This window comes from Nansenia antarctica, assembly GCF_963989245.1.
Source record: "Nansenia antarctica genome assembly, chromosome: 1".
Lineage (NCBI taxonomy): Eukaryota > Metazoa > Chordata > Actinopteri > Argentiniformes > Microstomatidae > Nansenia > Nansenia antarctica.
This window is the reverse complement of record NC_137674.1, coordinates 56,195,695-56,216,987: the sequence shown is the minus strand read 5'-3', so window position 1 is coordinate 56,216,987 and position 21,293 is coordinate 56,195,695. Positions and strand designations below refer to the sequence as shown.

The window sequence follows — 21,293 nt, the reverse complement described above, 5'->3', positions numbered from 1 at the left end:
AAGTGGCACTCAGCCGTGTGCCAAACAGGATGCCCTCCAGCTCTGTAAGAGAGCCTAAAGCAGCTGTCAGAGCAGCAGGCCTCCCTCCTGCCTCCCATTTGGCAGATGTGTTCACCAAAGGAAGTAGCCAGGGGAGCAGTCCTGCCGTGAGATGTTGAAGCCGGCTATACCATGTGGCAACGGGGAGAACTGCAGTGGCTGGTTCCAAGAAACATGTTTTCCATTTGAAACTCATGTTAAACCTTTTGTATTCCATCTGTAGTCTGAATTCAAGGCAGAATTATTCCATATTTTTCTTTTTATTGTGATAGAGATAGTAGAGATTTTGACAGGAAGGATGGGTGAGAGAGAGAGAAGGGATGACATAAGTCTGTTATGCCACCAAGTGCCCCAGGAACTAAAGAACTCTTGATGAGAATCAGACCTTTCAATATTGATATGGAAAAAGCAATAAGCCTAAGTGGCTTGGAACTATTCCATTTAGTGACATTATGACTGGCAATGATTCTCAGAGTGCCAATCCTGGACTCAACATTATTGGTTGTTGGGCAGAAATGTTGTCTCTCTAGTCTGTACCAATAAGTCCCAGTCTTATCAGTCATTGAGATGGGGGCGTGGAATTTGCATTGGCACAGTGTTTCTATTAACGGACACACTAATACATCTCCAGACAAAGCTGCTACTGGTGTTCCAGTACATAATCATTCAGATTGCCGGTGATGGGAGTTTATTGTAATTGAGAAGACAATGCTTGTGTGAATGACAGAAATGGCATGTTATTTAGGCTGAGAGGATTATCAGATTACACAAATGAACCCCCCCCAGCCATACAAAATATGAAAGCCTGGTCTTTGACTTAAAGGGGGCTTTTCTGGCATAGACGCTTGTTATCAAGGGTTGGCTCTTCCACATGGGATGCCCGATGCTCTCGAGGACACCAGTATTGTTAATTGTAGGCTAGTGGTTTTAGCACGCCACACGTATTCAACTTTTAGTGTTGCCATTGCCAATGTGTATAGCGACCCTTTCGTTTGCTCCTTTCCAGTCGTAAACCTGCCATGTCATGGTACGGGTCCTGTGAAGGATCTGCCCGGGTGACAGCAGCTGAGGCGGGTCCCTCCCCCCAGTCCCCTCCAGAGAGGCGGCACACGCCTCTCTTGTCTCTCTGAATGGAAGCAGCCCAAGGGGCAGGTTGGGCCCTCCTGTGTTTAAAGTAAAAGCCTGGGGAGTGATAAACGCCCTTCATGCGCAGGGAGACCGTCTGCATGTCCTCATATGGTGAGGAGAGCAGCTCCAGCTCACACAGGCCTTGTTTGGATCCACGCCAGCCCCCCTGCGGAGCCTGGTAAAGGGGGGGGAGGGGTAGAGACATGGGGTACAGTGAACACAGACTGTTGCTATTGTGAGGTCTGTTGGCCACACCACCTCATAACTGTGTATGCTTCATATAACTGTCTGTGCTTCATATGTCTATGCTCGATGCTAGTTAAAGCTGCAATATGTGGGTTATCCCCAGGGATGCCCCAATCGATCGGCTATCAATCGGAATCGGCCGATAATCAGTAAAAATATGTGATCGGGGAAATCCGATAATGCTTTCTTGTCGCCGATCACGGCAACCGATCAATGACGCAAACAACGTGAGCCAGTTCATTGTCGCATACTCATTAACCTAAACTCTCGTATGCTTGTTAGACTAAAATGTGTCAGCGGTGTGTGTGGTGTTGTGTTTATAACATTAGGACTCCAGTTCCCAGTATGCACCGGGAGAGTTGAGCATGAGCAGGAGTTGCAGATACGTTAATTGTTTCCTGTTTTTCCTATCTGGCAAGTTGGCATTTTGTAAATAAAAAGAAGATAAATAGAAGATGTTTAGAATAGAAATACAAACATAACTGTGTGGAAGTAGGCTACTATAAAGTGTGTGAGACAGATACCATATATGCCATCTGCAATTTGTGCAAGGATAAAATACCTTGTAAGGCACTTGAAGTTGCATCACGTCGCGGACCATGAACGAGTTTGAAAAGTTGACCATGGAGAATGAGAAGCAAATGGCAGAGAAACGCCCGCTAAGACAAACCACTATAGAGACCCAAGCGTGTGCATGTCATACTCAGAGATAATAACCGAAACATTCTCAAGTCAATGCAAGACGCGGGATTACCAAGTCAGGGATGTATGGCCCACACGCTTCAGCTGGCTGTCCACGATGGAGTGCTGTCACAGCGCAGCATAAGTGATATCATAGCTACAGGGAGACCCGTCGTTGGCCACTTCAAGCGTTCTGCCCTAGCATATTCTAGATTACAGAATACAGACAACTCGGCCAGCCTATCAAGAAGTTTGTGGAGATTTGTTAAAAGGCTATTAAAACATGTAGACCTATGCCTTGCTTTATCGGATGCTCTAAATGTTAGCTAAATGTCTCCTACACTAATTTTCGTTTTCTTATTAGCCTATTAGTATTAGGCTATTATTTGATCGGCCGATATTGCTCATAGATTATCGGTATCGGTGGCAAAAAATGGTATCGGGGCATCCCTAGTTATCCCCCTTGAAAATGTCACTATGTAGCCATGCTGAATCTTACTTGTGATGCATTGGCAGTCTGTGACGGTGTAGTGCACCTGCTGAGACAGCCTTGTCTGAGTTTTGTTTTTGGAATGGGGGATTTGTTTGAAACTGTAGGATTAGTGAATACAACGTGCTGACCGGCTCATTTCCGTGTACATGCTTCCACAAACATTTCCAAACTAAATAGCCATATCGGTCCTTTGCTAGTTTCCAGGTAATGTAGCTAGGTCCTAACAAAAAAGAACAAACGAACAAAGTTCGAACACATTACACCAATCCTGAGATCCCTACACTGGCTGCTAGTCTCAGAGAATTTAATTCAAAGTACTCCATTGCATACAAATCACAAAATGGTCTTGGACCAAAATACATATAAGATCTCATCCCACCCTATATTCCAGCAAGGCCCCTAAGGTCAGCTGCGACTAATCAACTGATCATTCCAAGAGTGAAAACAAAACACGGTGCAGCAGCTTTCAGTCACTGCTGCATGCTCCTGGAACAAACTCCCTGAAGAAATCAAACAGGCCCAAACCCTAAAAGTATTTAAAACCCTAAAATCTAAGCTAAAATTTAATTAAATAAAAACATTAACAGTTATTCTACTACACAATAGCATAAAGAACAGGCTGAATAGGCTAAATTAACATAACAAGCCAGCGAGTACAACAAGGAAGTTACCGGTAAGCAAGTTCACCAAGCTCCCGTTAACGTTTCAGTTAATTTCTTCAGTGGTACAGGAGCAGCATATAGTTGTCACAAGCCCAGAGCGGCCCAGAGCACCCTCTCGCGGCTGTAGACGGTAATGTTTACTCCTTGGTTTGTCAGTCAGTATGAAATTATATATATTTTTATATATAAGTCGCACCTGACTAAGTTGCAGGACCAGCCAAGCTATGAAAAAAAAGTGTGACTTATAGTCCGGAAAATACGGTATGCTATACAACTCTCAAAACACGGGCCACAGCAACCCATGCTGATGGTAATAGTGAGGGAATCCGTTGACCCTGCAATCATTTTAATTTCCCCGACTTGTTTAGAAGGCAATTGCCAATTAGAGGCACGCTTAAAGTCAGTTCACTGGACCTTCATCACATGAAGCTGATGGTGAATGCCCATAGTAACCCCAACTCAATTCAAACCCTTGTTTTAATTCAAATGTTACTTTTTCAACTATCCTAAGCCTACTTTAAGTAAGCTCTTTCAGCTATATTTACATTAGGAGATTTCCTCGATCTACAGCAGAGACCCTTCAGGTTTGGCAGGGAACTGTCCACAAATGACTTCAAACTCAAATGTGCCAGAAAAATGGGAACTAAAGGCCAATGCACACAGCGTGCGATTTCTGTTGCACGTCAACATTCCATTTTGAAGTTTGAATGGAAGTCTATGAGAACATCGCATCTCAACACACACCGCCCCGATTTTAATCGCACGGCGAAAATTCGATTCCATTCATTTTGTCATGATACAAAATGGACTGTTGTCGCGCAACAGAAATCGCACGCTGTGTGCATTGGCCTTAAGGCGTCAGCCATGTCATAGCAGGGTCCCTGGTTCGATTCCGTCCATCAACATATCCTGCATGTCATACCTCCTCTCTCTCATTACTGTCAGTCTCTACTGTCTCTATCCCAATAAAGCAGAAATGCCCTAAAAACATAGTAGTGTTTCATAAGAACAAGTATACAGTGATTTAAAAACACAATAATGAATAAGACCCAATGTGTTGATAATCAATCTAACTAACTGTCTTATTTCTTCTTACAGTGAAGCCGTTCACCACCACAGTGAAGGAGATGCGTCTGCACAGGGACGACTTTGAGATGCTTAAGGTGATCGGCAGGGGCGCCTTCGGAGAGGTAAAACTGCCCGTCACCCTTTGAATGTACTGTAGCTTTGTCAATCTGTCATTTGAGTCATATCTTTTTGGGGGTTTACACATTGCATTAGTGAAGGCTACATGCATGACCTCTAAAGGGCAGACTTGCCACTTAACCAGCTTGGTTACCTGCTATCATTAGTTTGACTTTTAACATGTCATAAAAATACTCATATAAAGACTCATGATCACAGATTCATATGTATACCCTACCCTCCCCAAAAAAGATATGTCACTTTGGGCCATCAGTGAGTTAACCATTTTGGCTCATACGCCTTTGATCAGAAGACCCGATCAAAACATGGTGTGAACCCCTGCGCAGGGTAGATGAGCGCAACACACATGTTAACCTAGTTAACCGGAATGCCCCATTGAAGTCCGTCGGCATTGCCCCACAGAATGTGATATGAATTAAAATGTTTAGTGTTTCCTCCAGGAATTTTTCCAATGGTGGCGGGTGGCCGTGACCGCGCGCGTAGCGCGCGCGATTTTTTCGCGTGCACGCGCATGAAACGCGCACGCGCGCTCAAAACAGCGTTGTTTTTTTTTTTTTTTTTTTTTTTTTTTTTTCTCTAATCACAGCCAAAACTAGAGGATGGCCAAAAAAAATAAATAATGAATATACAGAATATAAACTTGTGACTGACAGTCACATACACACACAAAGATCATCAGCTATAATATAATACGAAGTAGGCCTACATGAGCACAAAAGCGGCTAACGTTACTGATTAACTGTTTACTGTAGTGCAGAGAGATGGTAGTCGTAGGCGGCGTATCAAATGACAAAGCTAAACGTTTAATGAAGGACATGAACGATTGTCAACAACACACTCAAGCATGCCTGGATATTTGTAAGAACTCTCGCGAGATTTATCAGACTAAACCTGGATTTTCCCTTTAGCGATGTTGATGGAATACCCCCCGGATGTCACTACGGTGGCCTGTACACAATAACAATAATACCACAGTTCACATTTAGACCAATCAGGAGCCCTTGTGTCACGTCGTCAACTGAATGTCATTAATCTGATTTTGGATCAGCGGTTAGAGAGAGATGGGCGTGGATTTAGGTGCACTTTTAGTCAACATCCATTATAGCGCTGATCTAGGATCAGATATATTTTAATCAGCTAAAATTTTTTTTTTTTTTTTTTTTTTTTTTTGGAGAACTTTTTTTTTTTTTTTTTTTGAGAAATCTGCATGGTGGCGGAGGAAATTCCATCGTGGCGGCCCGCCACGATGAAATGCATGTAGAGGAAACACTGAAAGTTACTCTGTTTTCACCCTTCATCGCTGTTTTCACCCTCAACAGATAAGGAGTAGGTTAGGTTTAGGGATGCCCCGACCACATTTTCATTGTGGATAGCCATTTTGAGTACTGAACTTTGAGTATCGGCTGATACCGTGTCCCCATCCAATAAAAGACTCTTAAATTATTAGTATTCTTTTAGAGCCACCCCTTGCACACCGCCTTGCAAAATTTGCAACAAGCAGTTTTACGGGTGTCTGTCTCAAGCGGGAAGTAATTCCAGATCACAGACATGATTGTTATTGTTGTAACCGCTAGGGATGCTCCGATTTATCGGCCACCGATTTAAATCGGCCGATTTCACTCCAAATGACTCGATCGGTGATCGGCAAAAATGGCCGATCGCAAAAACCGATCTTTTTTGCATTGCTCTACTTTTCCGACGTGCGAATGCGGCAGCGGAAGGATCCGTCAGTCGCGAATGCGATGCGGCAGCGGAAGGATCCGCTGTCAGACACGTGCATGGCCATGTCGTCAGTTTGGCAGTTTTTCACAGTGTCCCCCAAAGATCCGAAAAATGCTATATGCAACGTCTGCAAACAAGACATCTCTCGTGGAGGACAGTCAAGTAAGTCGTACAATACGACAAACCTTATACGACATTTGACGAATCGTCATGTAACGGAGTTTCGTGAATATGAGAAGATAAAGGCTGCTGCAACATCAGCAGCAGCGGGCCCGTCTATGAAGCTAAAACAGCCCACAGTTTTGGCAGCGTTTCAAAGCAGCGAGCCATACCGTAGCGATAGTAAAAAAGCAAAAGACATAACAAAGGCAGTAATGGAATTTATTGGGCTAGATGAACAGCCACTATCAGTGGTACAGGATGCGGGTTTCACACGGCTGTTAACCCATTTGGATCCGCGGTACAAAATACCCGGACGCAAGTACTTCACCGACGTCGCTTTGCCCGAGTTATACCAGACCGTATATAACAACATTAACACCCTTCTACAAAGCAACGTAACTGCTATTAGTTTTACCTCGGATATTTGGAGTTCAAGTGTGTCACCGATGTCCATGCTGAGTCTTACCGCACAATGGATCAACGAAAACTTTGAACTGAAGCAGGCGGTTCTACACTCCCAAGAGTTTTCAGGTTCACACACGGCTGCGGCGTTGGCAGGTGCATTCAACACTATGTTGGAGTCATGGAACATCCCGAAAGACAGAGTGCATGTGATACTTCGGGACAATGCCCAAAATATGGCAAAGGGCATGAGAGATGCTGGTCTACCCAGCTTAGGCTGCATGGCACACAGCCTGCAACTTGTCGTGAAAGAGGGACTGTTGTCACAGCGTGCCATCCGTGACATACTGGCTATGGGGAGACGAATTGTCGGACATTTTAAACATTCGTCTGTGTCTTATTCGCGTCTTCAAGACATACAGAAACAGCTTGGTCAACCTCTGCATAGATTGCAACAAGATGTAGAAACGAGGTGGAATAGCTCTTTTTATATGCTACAGAGTCTCCTCGAGCAGAAACGCGTGTTGCTGTCCTATGCAGCCGACTACGATTTGCCATGCACCTACAACGCCAGTCAGTGGAAACTGATGGAAAATATAGTGTCACTACTTACACCATTCGAGGAGCTTACACGAGACATCAGTTCATCAACAGCGTCGGCAGCGGATGTTATTCCAGCCATCATGGCACTGACCCGTCTGCTCCAGACAAGTGCTGAAACTGACCAGGGTGTTAAGACGGCGAAAGAAACACTTTTGGAAGCTCTCCGAAAGCGATTCAGCCTCATCGAATCTGAGCCTCTCTACGTCCTGGCTACAGTACTTGATCCCAGGTGAGTAACATAGGCTATTTTATAGCCTATTTTTTTCTGTAGGTTTACCGCAAATAAATAAATGTCAGGCTAATGATTTATTTTGTCATGAAAGGTACAAGGACCGTTACTTCACAAACGATGCTTGCAAGACCCATGCACGCACATTGCTTTCCGGTGTCCTGGCCACAAAAGCAGGTTAGAACTGTTGTGTAGAATAGAACGTTTAATTTGTCGTATACTGTATAACGAGTACAGAACTGTTAGGCCTGCGTTTAAATGATTGGCCCCGTTTGTCCCTACAGTGTCTTCAGACTTAGACCCACCACGGACAGGCGAAGAAACGCACACAGAGCCTCCCCGCAAAGTGGCCCGAGCAGGGTCGTTGCAGGCCATGTATTCCGAAATATTGAATACTCAGGAGGAACAGGGTGCGCCCGACAGCTGTGATTCTGCAAACTTGCAGACTAAATTCTATCTCTGTGAGGCACCGATAGCACGAAGCGCACCACCTTTGGCTTTCTGGCAGGTCAATAAGGACCGTTTTCCAGCGCTTGCCGAGGTTGCACGTGTGTATCTTGGCGCACCCTGCACAAGTGTTAACAGCGAGCGTCTGTTCAGCACAGCGGCACACATTATTGATGAGAAAAGAAATAGACTATCATCAAAGAATGCAGAGATGCTGATTTTCATAAAGATGAATTTACCCTCCATGCTTACAGAGTGAAGTTCTGTATTTAGAGTATAGGATTTAGCATAGGACTGGGTCTGGCATTCATTTTAATATTTGTAGAAATTAGGCTACCTTTGTTCTTTCACATTCTGTTTGTTCTGTTCCATCTTTGTTCTTTCACATTTATTGTTCATTTGTATTTACACATTTCATTGAAAATCTGAATGTAGAGTTGGGACTGAGGTTCAGATATTTTATTTATTATTATTTATCTTACTGTATGTAGGCATTTGCCCTCCATGCTTAGAGTGAAGTTCAAGTGATATGAGACTTCCATACATATTTTCATATAATGTCCCAATTTGTTTTCCTTTTTTTACCAAGATGTTGGCAACTTGTATAGCCTATTGTTAATTAAAAGAGGTTACATTCAAATTAAATGTGTCATTTAGCATTTGTCTGATATACTGTATATTGAAGTAGGCTATATATATATATACTGAATAATTATTTTGAGGGCCTATTCAGGGGGCAGGGGGAACATTGATTGGATGACACAGGTGGACTTGAGTGAGGATTCCAAGGGCAGGAACACAGGTGGATTTGATCCACCAGTCAGTAGGCCTACAGTTATGTATTTAAAAAAAAAATCGGTATCGGTTGATCTTGGAAAAAAAAATCGGTGATCGGTATCGGCCCCAAAAATCCAGATCGGAGCATCCCTAGTAACCGCCTTGGTGTATTGTCTCAGCTGTGCAGGCATCAGTCGATACTGATTATGGGAGTGGTGCATCTTTAGTTAGGTGTCTGTATTATGTCTAACCCAACAATACTTAATTACTCTGTGCTCCTGACATTTCCTTAGATGTAACTGGCTCTACTGAATTCTCAGCCAAAAAGTAATACTAAATGGCACCGCTAAAGGAAAGTTGAACAGAACAACAGTTTAAGATCCTCTCAAACTCTTTCACCTTGAGCCACCCTTCCACTGTTACCTCTTCCTCTGAAGGAGTACTTGTGAGCTCCCTCTCCTCCCTGCTTCCTCCTCTCTCCGTGCTCCCTCAGGGGTGTTGGTCTGGCAGGGCTGTGCCATTTTTGTGCCTGGACAAATCAGGGCGTGCATGATGGATCAGTTGTTTACGTGAGGAATGTGCTGTACATGTCTCTACATCGCTGCAGATGCGTTCTGTCCCCACAATGTCAGAGTCTACTGTCTCCTCCATTTTAACTCCTTCACTTGCTCTTCAGCTATGGGACACAATTCCCAAACAATTAATGATCAAACAACAACATCACAGTTTCAATCGAGCCAATCAGTATACAGCTCACTTGCAAACCCCCAAGCCTAAGCTTTACTGGTTTAATACTTAATTTTTTTCGTACTAAAACATATTTTAGTAGGTCCCTAGTTGACTTGAACATTGGATTTTATATCCATTATCTGAACACATCATTTCTTAAAGATTACCTTGATGTTCTTTTTGAAGGGCTACAATGCTGTCTGTGACACATCTCTATTTTAAATCCTTCCCAGAAAATCCAGCAGCCGATTCCCCTAATTTTTGGTGTTCCTCGAAATATATTTTTTCCTAAATATGTTCTCAGCAAGGTGCTCCCCCCTTTAATTCCACATAGTTGAACTATATATTCTGAAGTAACTCCATGCCTTCTAAAGTATCTGACTGCGGTGGCTGTTGTGTCTGGTGTTAAAAACCATGGGTTCATCTACACAAGGATGTCAGAATCAAGATAGTTCACTTCCACCATCAAGGAGAAGGCTACAAGAAACTCTGGCAAAATTTCTAACAAAGTTACGAGCCCTTCTGAAGACTGCAAAGGTGAACAAGCTTGTTTTTTTCGCCAAAAAAACTAGAATAGCCTTATGAACTAAATAGACTAGTCTTGATGCAACTTTCAGGCCCACTGTGGGGTACATTGCAGACCATTTCAGGTAACGGTCTGTAGGATACAATATGAATAGTTTTTCGTAGTGCGTATGCCTGAAGAAGGTCTATGAAAGACCGAAAGCTCGCGCAATAACATTGGAATGGCGCATTGGATGAAGGATCATATGGAAGGAAATAAAATGTTTTCCCGATTGCTAAGTTGCAGTGTTCAAAACTGAAGTTACATTGTCAAAACTCAATGTATATATAGTCTATATATATCAGTCTATCTAAAGGCCGATTTAAACTTCTGCGTAAAATCTACGCCGTAGGCTACGGCGAAGCTTGCGTAGGCCCGCGTGGCCTTGCGTTGCCTACGGAGAGGGTTGACGCGCACATCTCCAAAAATTTAAGAACGCGTCAGTTTCTACGCAACCGTAAGCTCTGTGATTGGTCTGCTTGGTAGCACATGATTCCGACAAGATTCCGACTCTCGTCGGCCAAAATGCGGAAGCCATGACAGAAATGTCATTTACTTTTGTAATTACTTATTAATAAAGATTTGAAAAATTATGATAACCATCGTATTATCTTAGTTTAATGTCATTTCAATGCATCATATAACTTTTATTTACAACAAGCATAACAAAAAAAAATCGCTATTATGCCGCTTTGAGTAGAGCGCCCTATGGAAGCGTCAGGCACAGCCTTCCTATAAGGAGCGTGATTCACATTTACGAGATGTACAATCCTGTTTATTTAGAAATAAATGATTAGTTACAGGGAGCCCCATGGCTGTTCGTTGGGTGATCAAATACGTTTTTTCATCACTATTATGCATCGCCCTACCACCTTCATAGCCGGTGTTATTCACGGACAAACACGGTGCCCGGAGGCACCCTTTGCGGGTTAATAACTGTGGTTTACCGTGGGTTAGGATAACAATTCAAACGTGTCCGGATAGGGGAGAGGACAGGGAATCTGAAACCATTTGAATGGTGTCGATACGACACTCCTATCACGATCGACACAGCTAGGAGCGAATTCCCGGGAAGAACTTGTCTCTCCCCCCCCCCCCGCTGTCAACGGGAGTTTCATCCACCAGGAAGCGGTTAACCGTTAACAAGATAGAATAAGAAAAGCATATGTTTCTATGCCGCTATGAGTACACCGACCAACGCGACACGGTCCGCGTAGAACGTAGAACTAGAACGTAGAACTATAAACTTGGAGACCCCTTACGTAGGCTACGTAGGCTACACGCGTAAATTCAACGCAGAAGCTTAAATCGGCCTTTAGGCTTGAGGACTAGTATAGAATAGGAGAGGAAGAAATGAAAGTAAAAATGCACTTAAGCTATGAGAGATGTATCCCATATACCCATTATGCGCATTTTAAGCGCATATAGGACACGCGTGAAGCATTTCTGCGACACGCGTTTCTGTTCACTGTTTTCATTCCCTCATCGCTTATACACATAAGATTGACTGCGCATGACAGTAGTTCAGCAGTCTTTTAGTCACACTGGTGCTATTGAATGTATTTCCAAGTCGCACAGAAATATATTCACTCGCAAATGCGACCAAAACAGTCGCACTGTCGAGCCCTGGTCTATACACACACACACACACACACACACACACACACACACACACACACACACACACACACACACACTGATGAGTCAAAACAGTTTGACCACCTGCCTAATATAACAATTTACCATAACAATTTGGCCCATATCAAAGTGGCTCAGGTCTTTATTCCTGTCCATTTCTCCTGCATCCAACACACAGTCAAAAACTGACTGTTCACTTGCAGCCTAATATATCCCACCCCTTGACAGGTGCCATGGTAACAAGATAATCAATGTTATTCATTTCACCTGTTAGTGGTCATAATGTTTTGCTCTGTGTCTGTGTGTGCCTGTGTGACGGGTGTGCCTGTGTGCGTGTGTGCACGTGCGCAGGCTAGTACTTTCAGTACTTATTAACTGTTGGCATAAATCATCATGGGACATTAAGACGGGGATTGGTGTGAAGTCAGTTTACCTGAAGTAACACTCAGAAACGTTTCCCCATTGGTGAACTGATTGGGGTCTGACGAGGTGATGGACTTTCACTTAATGAAGCGCAACTAATCAATGAGGTGCCAAGTTAATCAATGGCTAGCCCATTAGCTCCTCTGGCCCACAGATGGAGACAGATAGCTCCCATAGCACATCAGCTGTGTGCGTGCGTGCAAGATTTTCCTCTGTGCCGCCTGCTGTCACCAGGCCTTTGTGTGCTTATATTACACATACCCATACCTGGGACATACTTAGTCTTTAGACCTACAGGTAGGGTTGACATACCTAGTCTTTAGACCTACAGGTAGGCTTGACATACCTAGTGTTTAGACCTTTTCAGCGACACCTCAGCTGTGGCCTCTGAACTCCGTACTCACCTCTTGGAACCCAACACACACACACACACACACACACACACACACACACACACACACGCACACACGCACACACACAAGCAGTGCCTTCGGAAAGTATTTTTCAGACCCCTTCCCCTTTTCCACATTTTGTGTTATAAACTCAATTTAAAATTGATTAAATTAAAAGAATTTGCCATCAATCCACACATAATACCCAAGAATGACAAAGCAAAAAACACGTTTGATGAGTGTTTTATTGATGAAATTTTTGCATTTTAGCTTATTTTAAGTGTGTGTCATAGCAAAGGGTCTGAATACGTATGTACATAGGTATTTCTGTATTTCAATTTTAATATATTTACTGAAATTAGAAAAGTATTCTTTTTCGTTTTGTCATTCTGAGTTATTGTGTGTGGATTGATGGCAAATTATTTTAATTCAATACATTTTAAATGAAAACAAGAAACTGTGTACACACACAACCCTGAGCCCAGCCGTGGTGTTGGTGGCACAGGAAAGCGGTCCGGACAGCCCTAGCTTCCAGGAAAACACACAGGAAAGGAGTACCATATCCAAGAGGAAACTCTGACAAAAATAGTGTTCCCCTCAACATATAATATGCTGCTTCACACACTGGGCTGGGTCTGCTAGCTCTGGCTCTCAGCACTCTGATTGCTCAACATATAATATGCTGCTTCACACACTGGGCTGGGTCAGCTAGCTCTCGCTCTCAGCACTCAGACTGCCTCCTAGGATGTGGTTTGTTTGGATTAACGGGTGCCATCTTAAGGGTGGTGACACTGCAAAAAATATGCACTGTTTAAGATAATCCAGTGAAAATAGTCTTTATTATCGCTAGTTTGAGTTTGCATGGGCCTGTTGACTGTGTTTTTGTAGCGTTTTAGTCAAGTATATGGCCTTTTTTTTATTTTATGCGTAGGCAGAGAAAAATGGAATTGCCCTATGTCTCCCTTTGACAGATGACACAAATAGGCCACCATCCCCACTCCCAAAAAACACATGCAAGCACACGTCTTTAGTTAATTTGCCCCTCCCTATTTGTTTTATGGGAGTGTCACACCGTCTCTTACACACTCACACACACACACACACACACACACACATATTCTCACACAGGAGAAAGGGCGTTGTAACAGTTTCATTAGTATGTGCGTGTGTGAGTTTGTCTGCTTGCGAGCGTGTACATCCCGTAGCCGCTGTGGACTCCGCCTCTCCTCCCTCCCCAGCTTCCTGTGGGCTCTCCACTGACAGGATGTGTTTCCAGATAAGTGTTGGGGCTGCATTTCCTGTTTATAATGGATAGTGTCTCCCTCTCTCTCTCTCTCTCCCCCATCCTCCCTCCTAACCCCACCTCTCTCACTCTCACCCTCTCTCAACCTCTTTCTTTTCTCTCTCCATCTTGCTGTCCACTACTCCCTCAAGTCCTTTTCTGGGGAGAAAGAGAGTTTGAGGGACCGCTGGAGAGCCGGCCCCACTCTGGTACATAGGGTTCCAGAGGCTGGGCCTGGGCTTGCACCTATGTCAACTGCCAAACAGACCTTGCCCCCCTCCCCCTTCCCTGTGCCATCCTCCCTCTGAAACCCACCCCTGTGTGGTAGGAGCAAGAGAGGGCAAGTAATGGGAGAGGAGGAGACTGATAAAGAGAGGTAGAGAGAGATTGATCATGAATAAACAGGCACAAATGTATTGATATTTTTCTGAGTATAATAAAGCATCAACATCAATGAAAAAGGCTATAAGAGAAAGCGATATGGTCACAGATTGAAGAGAAAGGGAAGGAGAAAGTGGAGGATTGAGAGAAGTTGGAGGGTAGGAGACAAAATGGAATGGAATGGACTTTATTTGTCATTGCTACAGTACAGGTACCAAACAACGAAATGTAGGAGGGGTGGCTCCCCTGGTGTTAGGAAAGGGGAAAAAAACACATTTTAGAAAAAGCATAAAATCACAAGAAGGTAAGGAGCTGGTTTACATCAATAAAGGCTATGTACACAATCCACTGTACTATACTGCACAGATAGTCAACTAGGGTTGTCATATAGAAAGGAAGATGGACGTTGTCTGAGGGAGAAGAGGGAAAGGGGAGAAGACTTTAATCGACAGGAGGGTGGAGAAGTGCTGGATGCGTTTGAGGTAGCCGTTAACTTTGACCAAACAGCAGTGGATTTGTTATGAGACAATTTGTGGATTTGTTGATTCCATTATGCCCTCATCAGTCCTGTTGTTCAATATTGCCCATTTGACTTCATCCCTACAACTCCCAAGGTTCCCCTCTCCCTCTCATGCGAGGGCCTTCTGTTGAACAGCGCTAGGAGCTAGAGCCTGCTGCTGTATGGGAATCACCGGCACTGCTAATGCATGACTTTGTCCTGTTTACAAATCATTAACTTGGGCCAGTGGAGCCAATGGAGGCTCTCTGCTCCCCTCTCCGTCCACGCTGTCAGTCATTGACAGTGATGCAGTCCAACAGAACTGATTGGATGACTGTCATCCAACCCCCGCCTCCGTCTACTCATAGGCCCTGGTACACATGAACGCAATATTACAGCCGTGGATATGTACCACTGTACTGTCAGATATGTAGTGTGTGTATGCGTGCGTGTGTGTTTCTCTCTCTCACGTACACACTGGGTCATCACACCAAGTCACGTACATGGAGAGCTCATCAGGTTTACACATGCATGCACGCGTGTGAAAGCCCACCCCCGGCCACCACATGCCTCCCACCATGTCCCTCCTGGTGCAAAATCAGGTCAGTCTGACTGCCTCTGTCGAAACGCTGTGTCTAAAAAAGGAGAGGAGGATAGAGGGCGAGGGAGTGAGGGAGTGAGGGAGTGAGGGAGGGGAAAAAGAGGGATTCGGAGCACCAAGGGTTTGGTTTGTTTTTGTAATGAGGTCAGTTATCTGGTGTGGCTAGGAGGGCTGCTCTGATAAGGAGGTGTGTGTGTGTGTGTGTGTGTGTGTGTGTGTGTGTGTGTGTGTGAGAGAGAGAGTGTGTGAGTGTATATGAGTGTGTGTTTATGTACGAGTATGTGTGGTTGTGGATCTATCTGGATTCCAGTCTTTTCTAATGTGTCTCTTGAGTGTGTTTAGTGCCCTGTATCTCTGTCGGTTTGTGTCTGTTGTGTACAGTTTGTGTATATTATGCCTATTTGTCTGTGTGTGTGTGTGTGTGAGAAGCGCGCACGCTCCTGCATGTGTGCTTCCCTGCTTCTCTGTGTGTGTGTGTGTGTATATATGCGTGTGTGTGTATGTCTGTGTTCCTCCCTGTGCGTGCATGCGCGTGCATGCGTGGGTGGGCATCTTGTCTCGTCCTGCTGAGGCAATACACACGCACACATAGTTAGACCAGGTTAATACTTTATCATGTGCCATTGCCTCATAGCCTCCGTTTCCTGATTGCTGAACAAAGCAGCTGGCTAATGGACATCTCGTCTCAGATGTACGCTATTACTTAAAACATATTAGCTAGTACTGTAGATCTCTATAGCTAGTACTGTAGATCTCTATAGCTAGTACTGTAGATCTCTGTAGCTAGTACTGTAGATCTCTATAGCTAGTACTGTAGATCTCTGTAGCTACTATGAATGAATGAATGAATGGTCTTTATTGTCCTTGCTATAGTACAGGTACCAAACAACGAAATTTAGGAGGGGTTAGGAAACCCCTGGTGCTAGGAAAGAAAAAAAAAACTAAAAAAACAAGAAGGGAAAGGAGCTGGTTTACATAAATAAAGGCTATGTACACTATCCACTATACTATACTGTACAGATAGACGACTAGGGTTGTCATATTGCACATAGTGTTATTGCACATTCATTTAAAGTGTCGCAGTTTGCAGGCTTGAAATTTACATATTTGTGCCTCAGCACTACACCAGATTTTTTCAATCCAGCAGCTGCCATCAATCCGTCCAGACTGTCCAGGGCCCAGAACCTAGGTCTTTGCTGTGTTCAGGGCCTGGATGGCCCTGGGGTAGAAGCTGTGCTTCAGTCTGTTTGTCCTTGCGGCCATGGTCCTGTACCGCCTTTTCGAGGGCAGCCGGGCAAAGTGTTCGTACCCAGGGTGGGTTGGGTCTCTGGAGATCTTGGAGGCCTTCCTGAGACAGCGTGTGTTGTACAGCTCTTCCAGAGAGGGGAGGGGGGCGCCGGTGATCTTCTGGGCTGTTCTCACGACTCTCTGTAGCGCATTTCTCTCCGCGGTTGTGCAGCTGGAGAACCAGTTGCAGATGCCGTAGGTGAGGATGCTCTCCACTCCGCCGCGGTAGAAGGCCACCAGTATCTCCTGCTTGTTGTGTTCCTTCCTGAGGACTCTCAGGAAGTAGAGCCGCTGTTGTGTCTTCTTGATGGTGGCTGCTGTGTTGTTCTTCCAGGACAGGTCATCCTGTATGTGCACCCCCAGGAATCGGAGGGCTGAGACTCTCTCCACGCTCTCTCCGTCGATGAGCAGGGGCTGTAGATCTCTAGCTAGTACTGTAGATCTATGTAGCTAGTACTCTAGATCTCTATAGCTAGTACTGTAGATCTCTATAGCTAGCGTGGTTAAACGTTCTGGCCGCAATACTATCTCTATGGGCACGAGTTGAACGTTCTATGTCCACTTTCAGGCAAAATAGCCATGTCAGGACTTAAAACTGTTCAAAATATCCCAAACAATGCAGAATATTGTACATTTACCTCCGCCATCAGACCTCTGCAGCTCATCCAGAATGCTGCTGCCCATCTGGTGTTCAACCTCCCAAAATGTTCTCATGTTACCCCCCTCCTTCACACCCTGCACTGGCTCCCGATAGCAGCTCGTTTTTTGTCGCTAGCCAAGCAAAAATATTGCAATGCAATGGATTCGGTGAGTAATACCCACTGCTACCTAGTTAACTATAACACTACTTTACATTGTTAGCAGGCTCACAAAACAAGCTGTGTTAGTTGACTAGCGATGTTTCATTGATTTTCAACAACGCTTAGCTCACACTTTTATTTTGAAGTCACGAAAACGGAAGTCAATGTCGGAACATGCCTCTCGTTGTCGTTCAGAGAACAGATGCCAAACTGCCGACATGTTTGCTTTAGTTATATGACTTGGCAGTAGGCAGTCATCACTCAATGCTCGTTTCATTCACAGAACAGCATGGATTGCTTGCACTGTGTGAACACGTCATAAAAAAAAGTATTGTATTCGGTAAACATTCAGTCTTTTCACACCGAATGGGCGAACACTGAATGTGCTTTTTTTTGCTGGAAGGAGGTCCAGGCCAGAGCACCCTAAAACCAACACACCCGGAGGTAGTGCATTTCCCTCCTCTTCAACAAAACACATTGAGCAAATTCCTCGTTTATTTTTTTTTTGTAATGCAAAGTAAGGTTTTTGCCTTGTGTTTGTCAACATGTCACCACAAATGCAGTACTGTAGCTGCAAGTGATACTAGGCATCCTCCGGAACAGTTTACAGTGTGCCAGAAGGCCTGCATTTTGGGAAGGGAAAGTAAAAGGAAATCAAATACGTGTAGAATGAAGTAGCATCTTCAAAACCAATCTCTACTATCTGTGCCTATGAACCTGGCCTTGTGATTCCATTCTAAACACTTTTTGGATTTTGGTAGACGAGGGATCAAACCAGTGGTTCAGAAAGCTCAGACTCCGTCGGGAGAGACAGGCTTACAGTAAGTAGGCCAAGAGGAGGGGAGAAAAACATCAATAAGGAAGATGCTGCGCTTCTCAGTCTCTTAATTGCGTCTCTGTGAATGTTAAATTGTGAATTAATGGACTTCCTCTCTCTCTTACACAGAGAATCTGTTATGGAATGAAAGGTCCAAATTATGCACTTCCTGATATTCATTAGTTTTCTCTCTGTGTATCCCTCTCTTTCTCTCTAGGTTGCAGTGGTGAAGATGAAAAACACAGAGCGTGTGTATGCCATGAAGATCCTGAATAAGTGGGAGATGCTCAAGAGAGCGGAGGTGAGGATAGCACGTTGAAATTCCACCATTAATGGAACAATAATAATGTCTTATTTGCATGACACCCCCCCCACTGTTTCTTATGTGTAATTAGGAATTTCTTCTCTTCTGATGGCTGATTGTTCGGCCCTGTTCTGTATCCACTACCCTTGTAAGGGGTAGAGCTCTTGGTTTTCACACAGGAAGGAAGTGAAAGTTCACTACATTCATGGAATTACAGGCCCTAATCACATATCGTAATCCTCATAAGTGCTTTTTTGGGTGGTTCATTTTTGTAAATGCTTGCAACACTATGCAGCATTACTCATTCAACTAGAACATGTAGCCTGTTTCTCAACTGCCCCTACCCTCCCATCTCCACATTTTCCTACATGCGCTCAGACCGTGTGTGTGTCTGTGTGTGTGTGTGTGTGTGTGTGTGTGTGTGAGAGAGAGAATAATAATAAATATAAATATATGCCATTTAACTGACGCTTTTATTCAAAGCGACTTACATTGCAGTGAGTGCATACATTTTCCCAGCGGGAACTGAACCCACAACCTAAACGTTGTTAGCACCATGCTCTACCAACTGAGCCACAGAGGACCACAACTGAAACATATACATGTTTCAAATTTTAACATAGACATGGTTAGGGTTAGAGAGGTGAAACTTTCATTCTTAGTGTCTGAGATTATTTCAGATCTAACATAACCCAATGCATGCTCAAAATAACGTTACGGAAACATTCCGATTTTCTACATACAGTACATCACTTGCAAGATGACAAATGTGTTAATGTCAATTAGTTGTTAATCATGTAACTTTTATCCATCGTTCTTGATTAAGTAGATGGTTTTTTTCAAGCAAGGTGTTAAACCTTTAGCGGCGACGATTGGGGATTCCCTTGTGTGTATTCTGTGTACCGCTCACACCCTCCAGTCAGCTGATCGCATGGTTGTCAAGTTGTTAAGATTTTATTTACAGAAAGGGGGTGCAAAAACAACAGAACAACTAAAGAAGATATGTGATGAGAATGGCATTTCCTTTGTGAAAGTAGTAGGCTAAAGTTTCACAACATTAGGTGGTCTGCATGGAGACAAGCGACTCTGTTGAAAATATGGAGGCTATTACCTGCCATTCAAATTCAAGTGGCTACAAGTGATAACAGTGACCTAAAACATATCTGCTTGTTGCGACCGTGCACAGAGCGTTTCCAGTGTTTCCTAGCCAACATGCGTGACACTGGAAAATGTTTACAGTTCCCCTCCCTCAGGTTCCAGCAAGGTAATTTGACTATTGGTGAATGCAAGGATGAGCTCATGGTAGCTATTGGACAGCTGACACTTCTGCTTGACAGTGAAGGCAAGTACAGGAAAGAGACTGTTTCAAATGCTGACAGGGACAAGTTTGATGTATTGAGAGGTCTAATTCATGAGTTTGAAAGCAGATATGAATCCCAAGTCATGTGGTAAATATTATTATTTTTATCCTTCAACTGATCCTTCAATGCAAGACCTCCACAATTTTGGCAACACAACACGCATACTCAGATCTACGTCATATCTAGTATGATTAGTATGCCATTCCGAACACAGCCACACTCTTGGAGTTTTTGTCTGTAATGGTCAGTAATCCCACAATCCCTCACTGCAGTGGGAATGGCAGGGGGTGGGGCTGATTAGTCTACTGTACGGTAGGGTTGAAAAAAAAAAAATGAAAACCACGGTTTCTAAAAATAGCTACGGTTTTTATCAAAACAGTCATTAAACCAGATTTTTTATTTGATTATTTTGATTATTTTTTAACATTTAATCACAACGTCATGAATCATGTATAAAGTGATTTTTGTAAACAATGTAATTTGTCAATAACTTAACTTTCTAAAAAGACATGTCACGTGACGGAGAATTAGGGAACAGAATGGAGAATTAGGGAACAGTGTTGCCCGACTGGCCGTATTCCTGCCCAATTGGGCTACTTATGATCACAATCGGAGGTTTTTAGACTGTGGTTGGCTGGAAATCAACCCCATCTGGCAACACTGTTAGGGAAGCGAGATGGTCCCTAAAAAAAAAAGAGAGCAGCAGGCTACGAGCTAAATAGACTATTCTCGATGCAACTTTCAGGCCCACTGTGATAGGGTACATTGCAGACCAGATACAATACAAATCGTTTTTGGTAGCGCGTATGCCTGAAGAAGGTCTAAGAAAGACAGAAAGCTTGCGCAATAAAACACAGATTTTTGCACTGTTTTGAGTGTGCGGATGCTGCTTCTTTTCATTACATTTGATACTCTTCAGCTCCAGCACCTCAGCTAAGTCTGATCACGGATGTATTTTCACTATTTTGGTAGCGCGTCAGACAATAGCAAACAAGGCCGTCCTCATTCTGTCAGGGACTTGACGTTTGTTTCCAGTTAGTCACTATATTTTGTCAACAAAAAAACACATTACAAGAAACAACATTGGATGGCGCATTGGATCAAGGATCATATGGAAGGAGATTAACTAAGTGACTATCGGAGGTAAATCATGAAACCTGTCAACTATTACTAGTTTCGGGACCCGCAGCCAAAGCCAATCACAGAAGCCAGGTAGGCTTACCGGTGTGTGTGCATTAAGCTGTGTATTAATGGATGGAATACGGCTTGCGTATTCACTGCTGGCATTATTCTGGTTGGACAGACTCCCAGTGCTGTGTTGTCTCCATGCTGTCAAATAAGGAATCTCTGCTTTGTCTCTTTGAAGTTAGCGCTGCTGATGTGAATGATGTGTGCTGGTTGAATTTCCTTATGGTCT

At 43.9% G+C, this 21,293-nt stretch overlaps 1 protein-coding gene across 1 annotated transcript in view; it reads left to right on the top strand.

Moving 5' to 3' along the window:
* cdc42bpb (CDC42 binding protein kinase beta (DMPK-like)) overlaps positions 1-21,293 on the top strand; it is a 117,589-nt gene that overhangs the window by 22,405 nt on the left and 73,891 nt on the right. The window contains exons 2-3 of the mRNA XM_080545671.1: positions 4,348-4,439; positions 18,429-18,512. Coding sequence (XP_080401797.1) covers positions 4,348-4,439; positions 18,429-18,512 — 176 coding nt within the window. The remainder of the gene's footprint in view (positions 1-4,347; positions 4,440-18,428; positions 18,513-21,293) is intronic.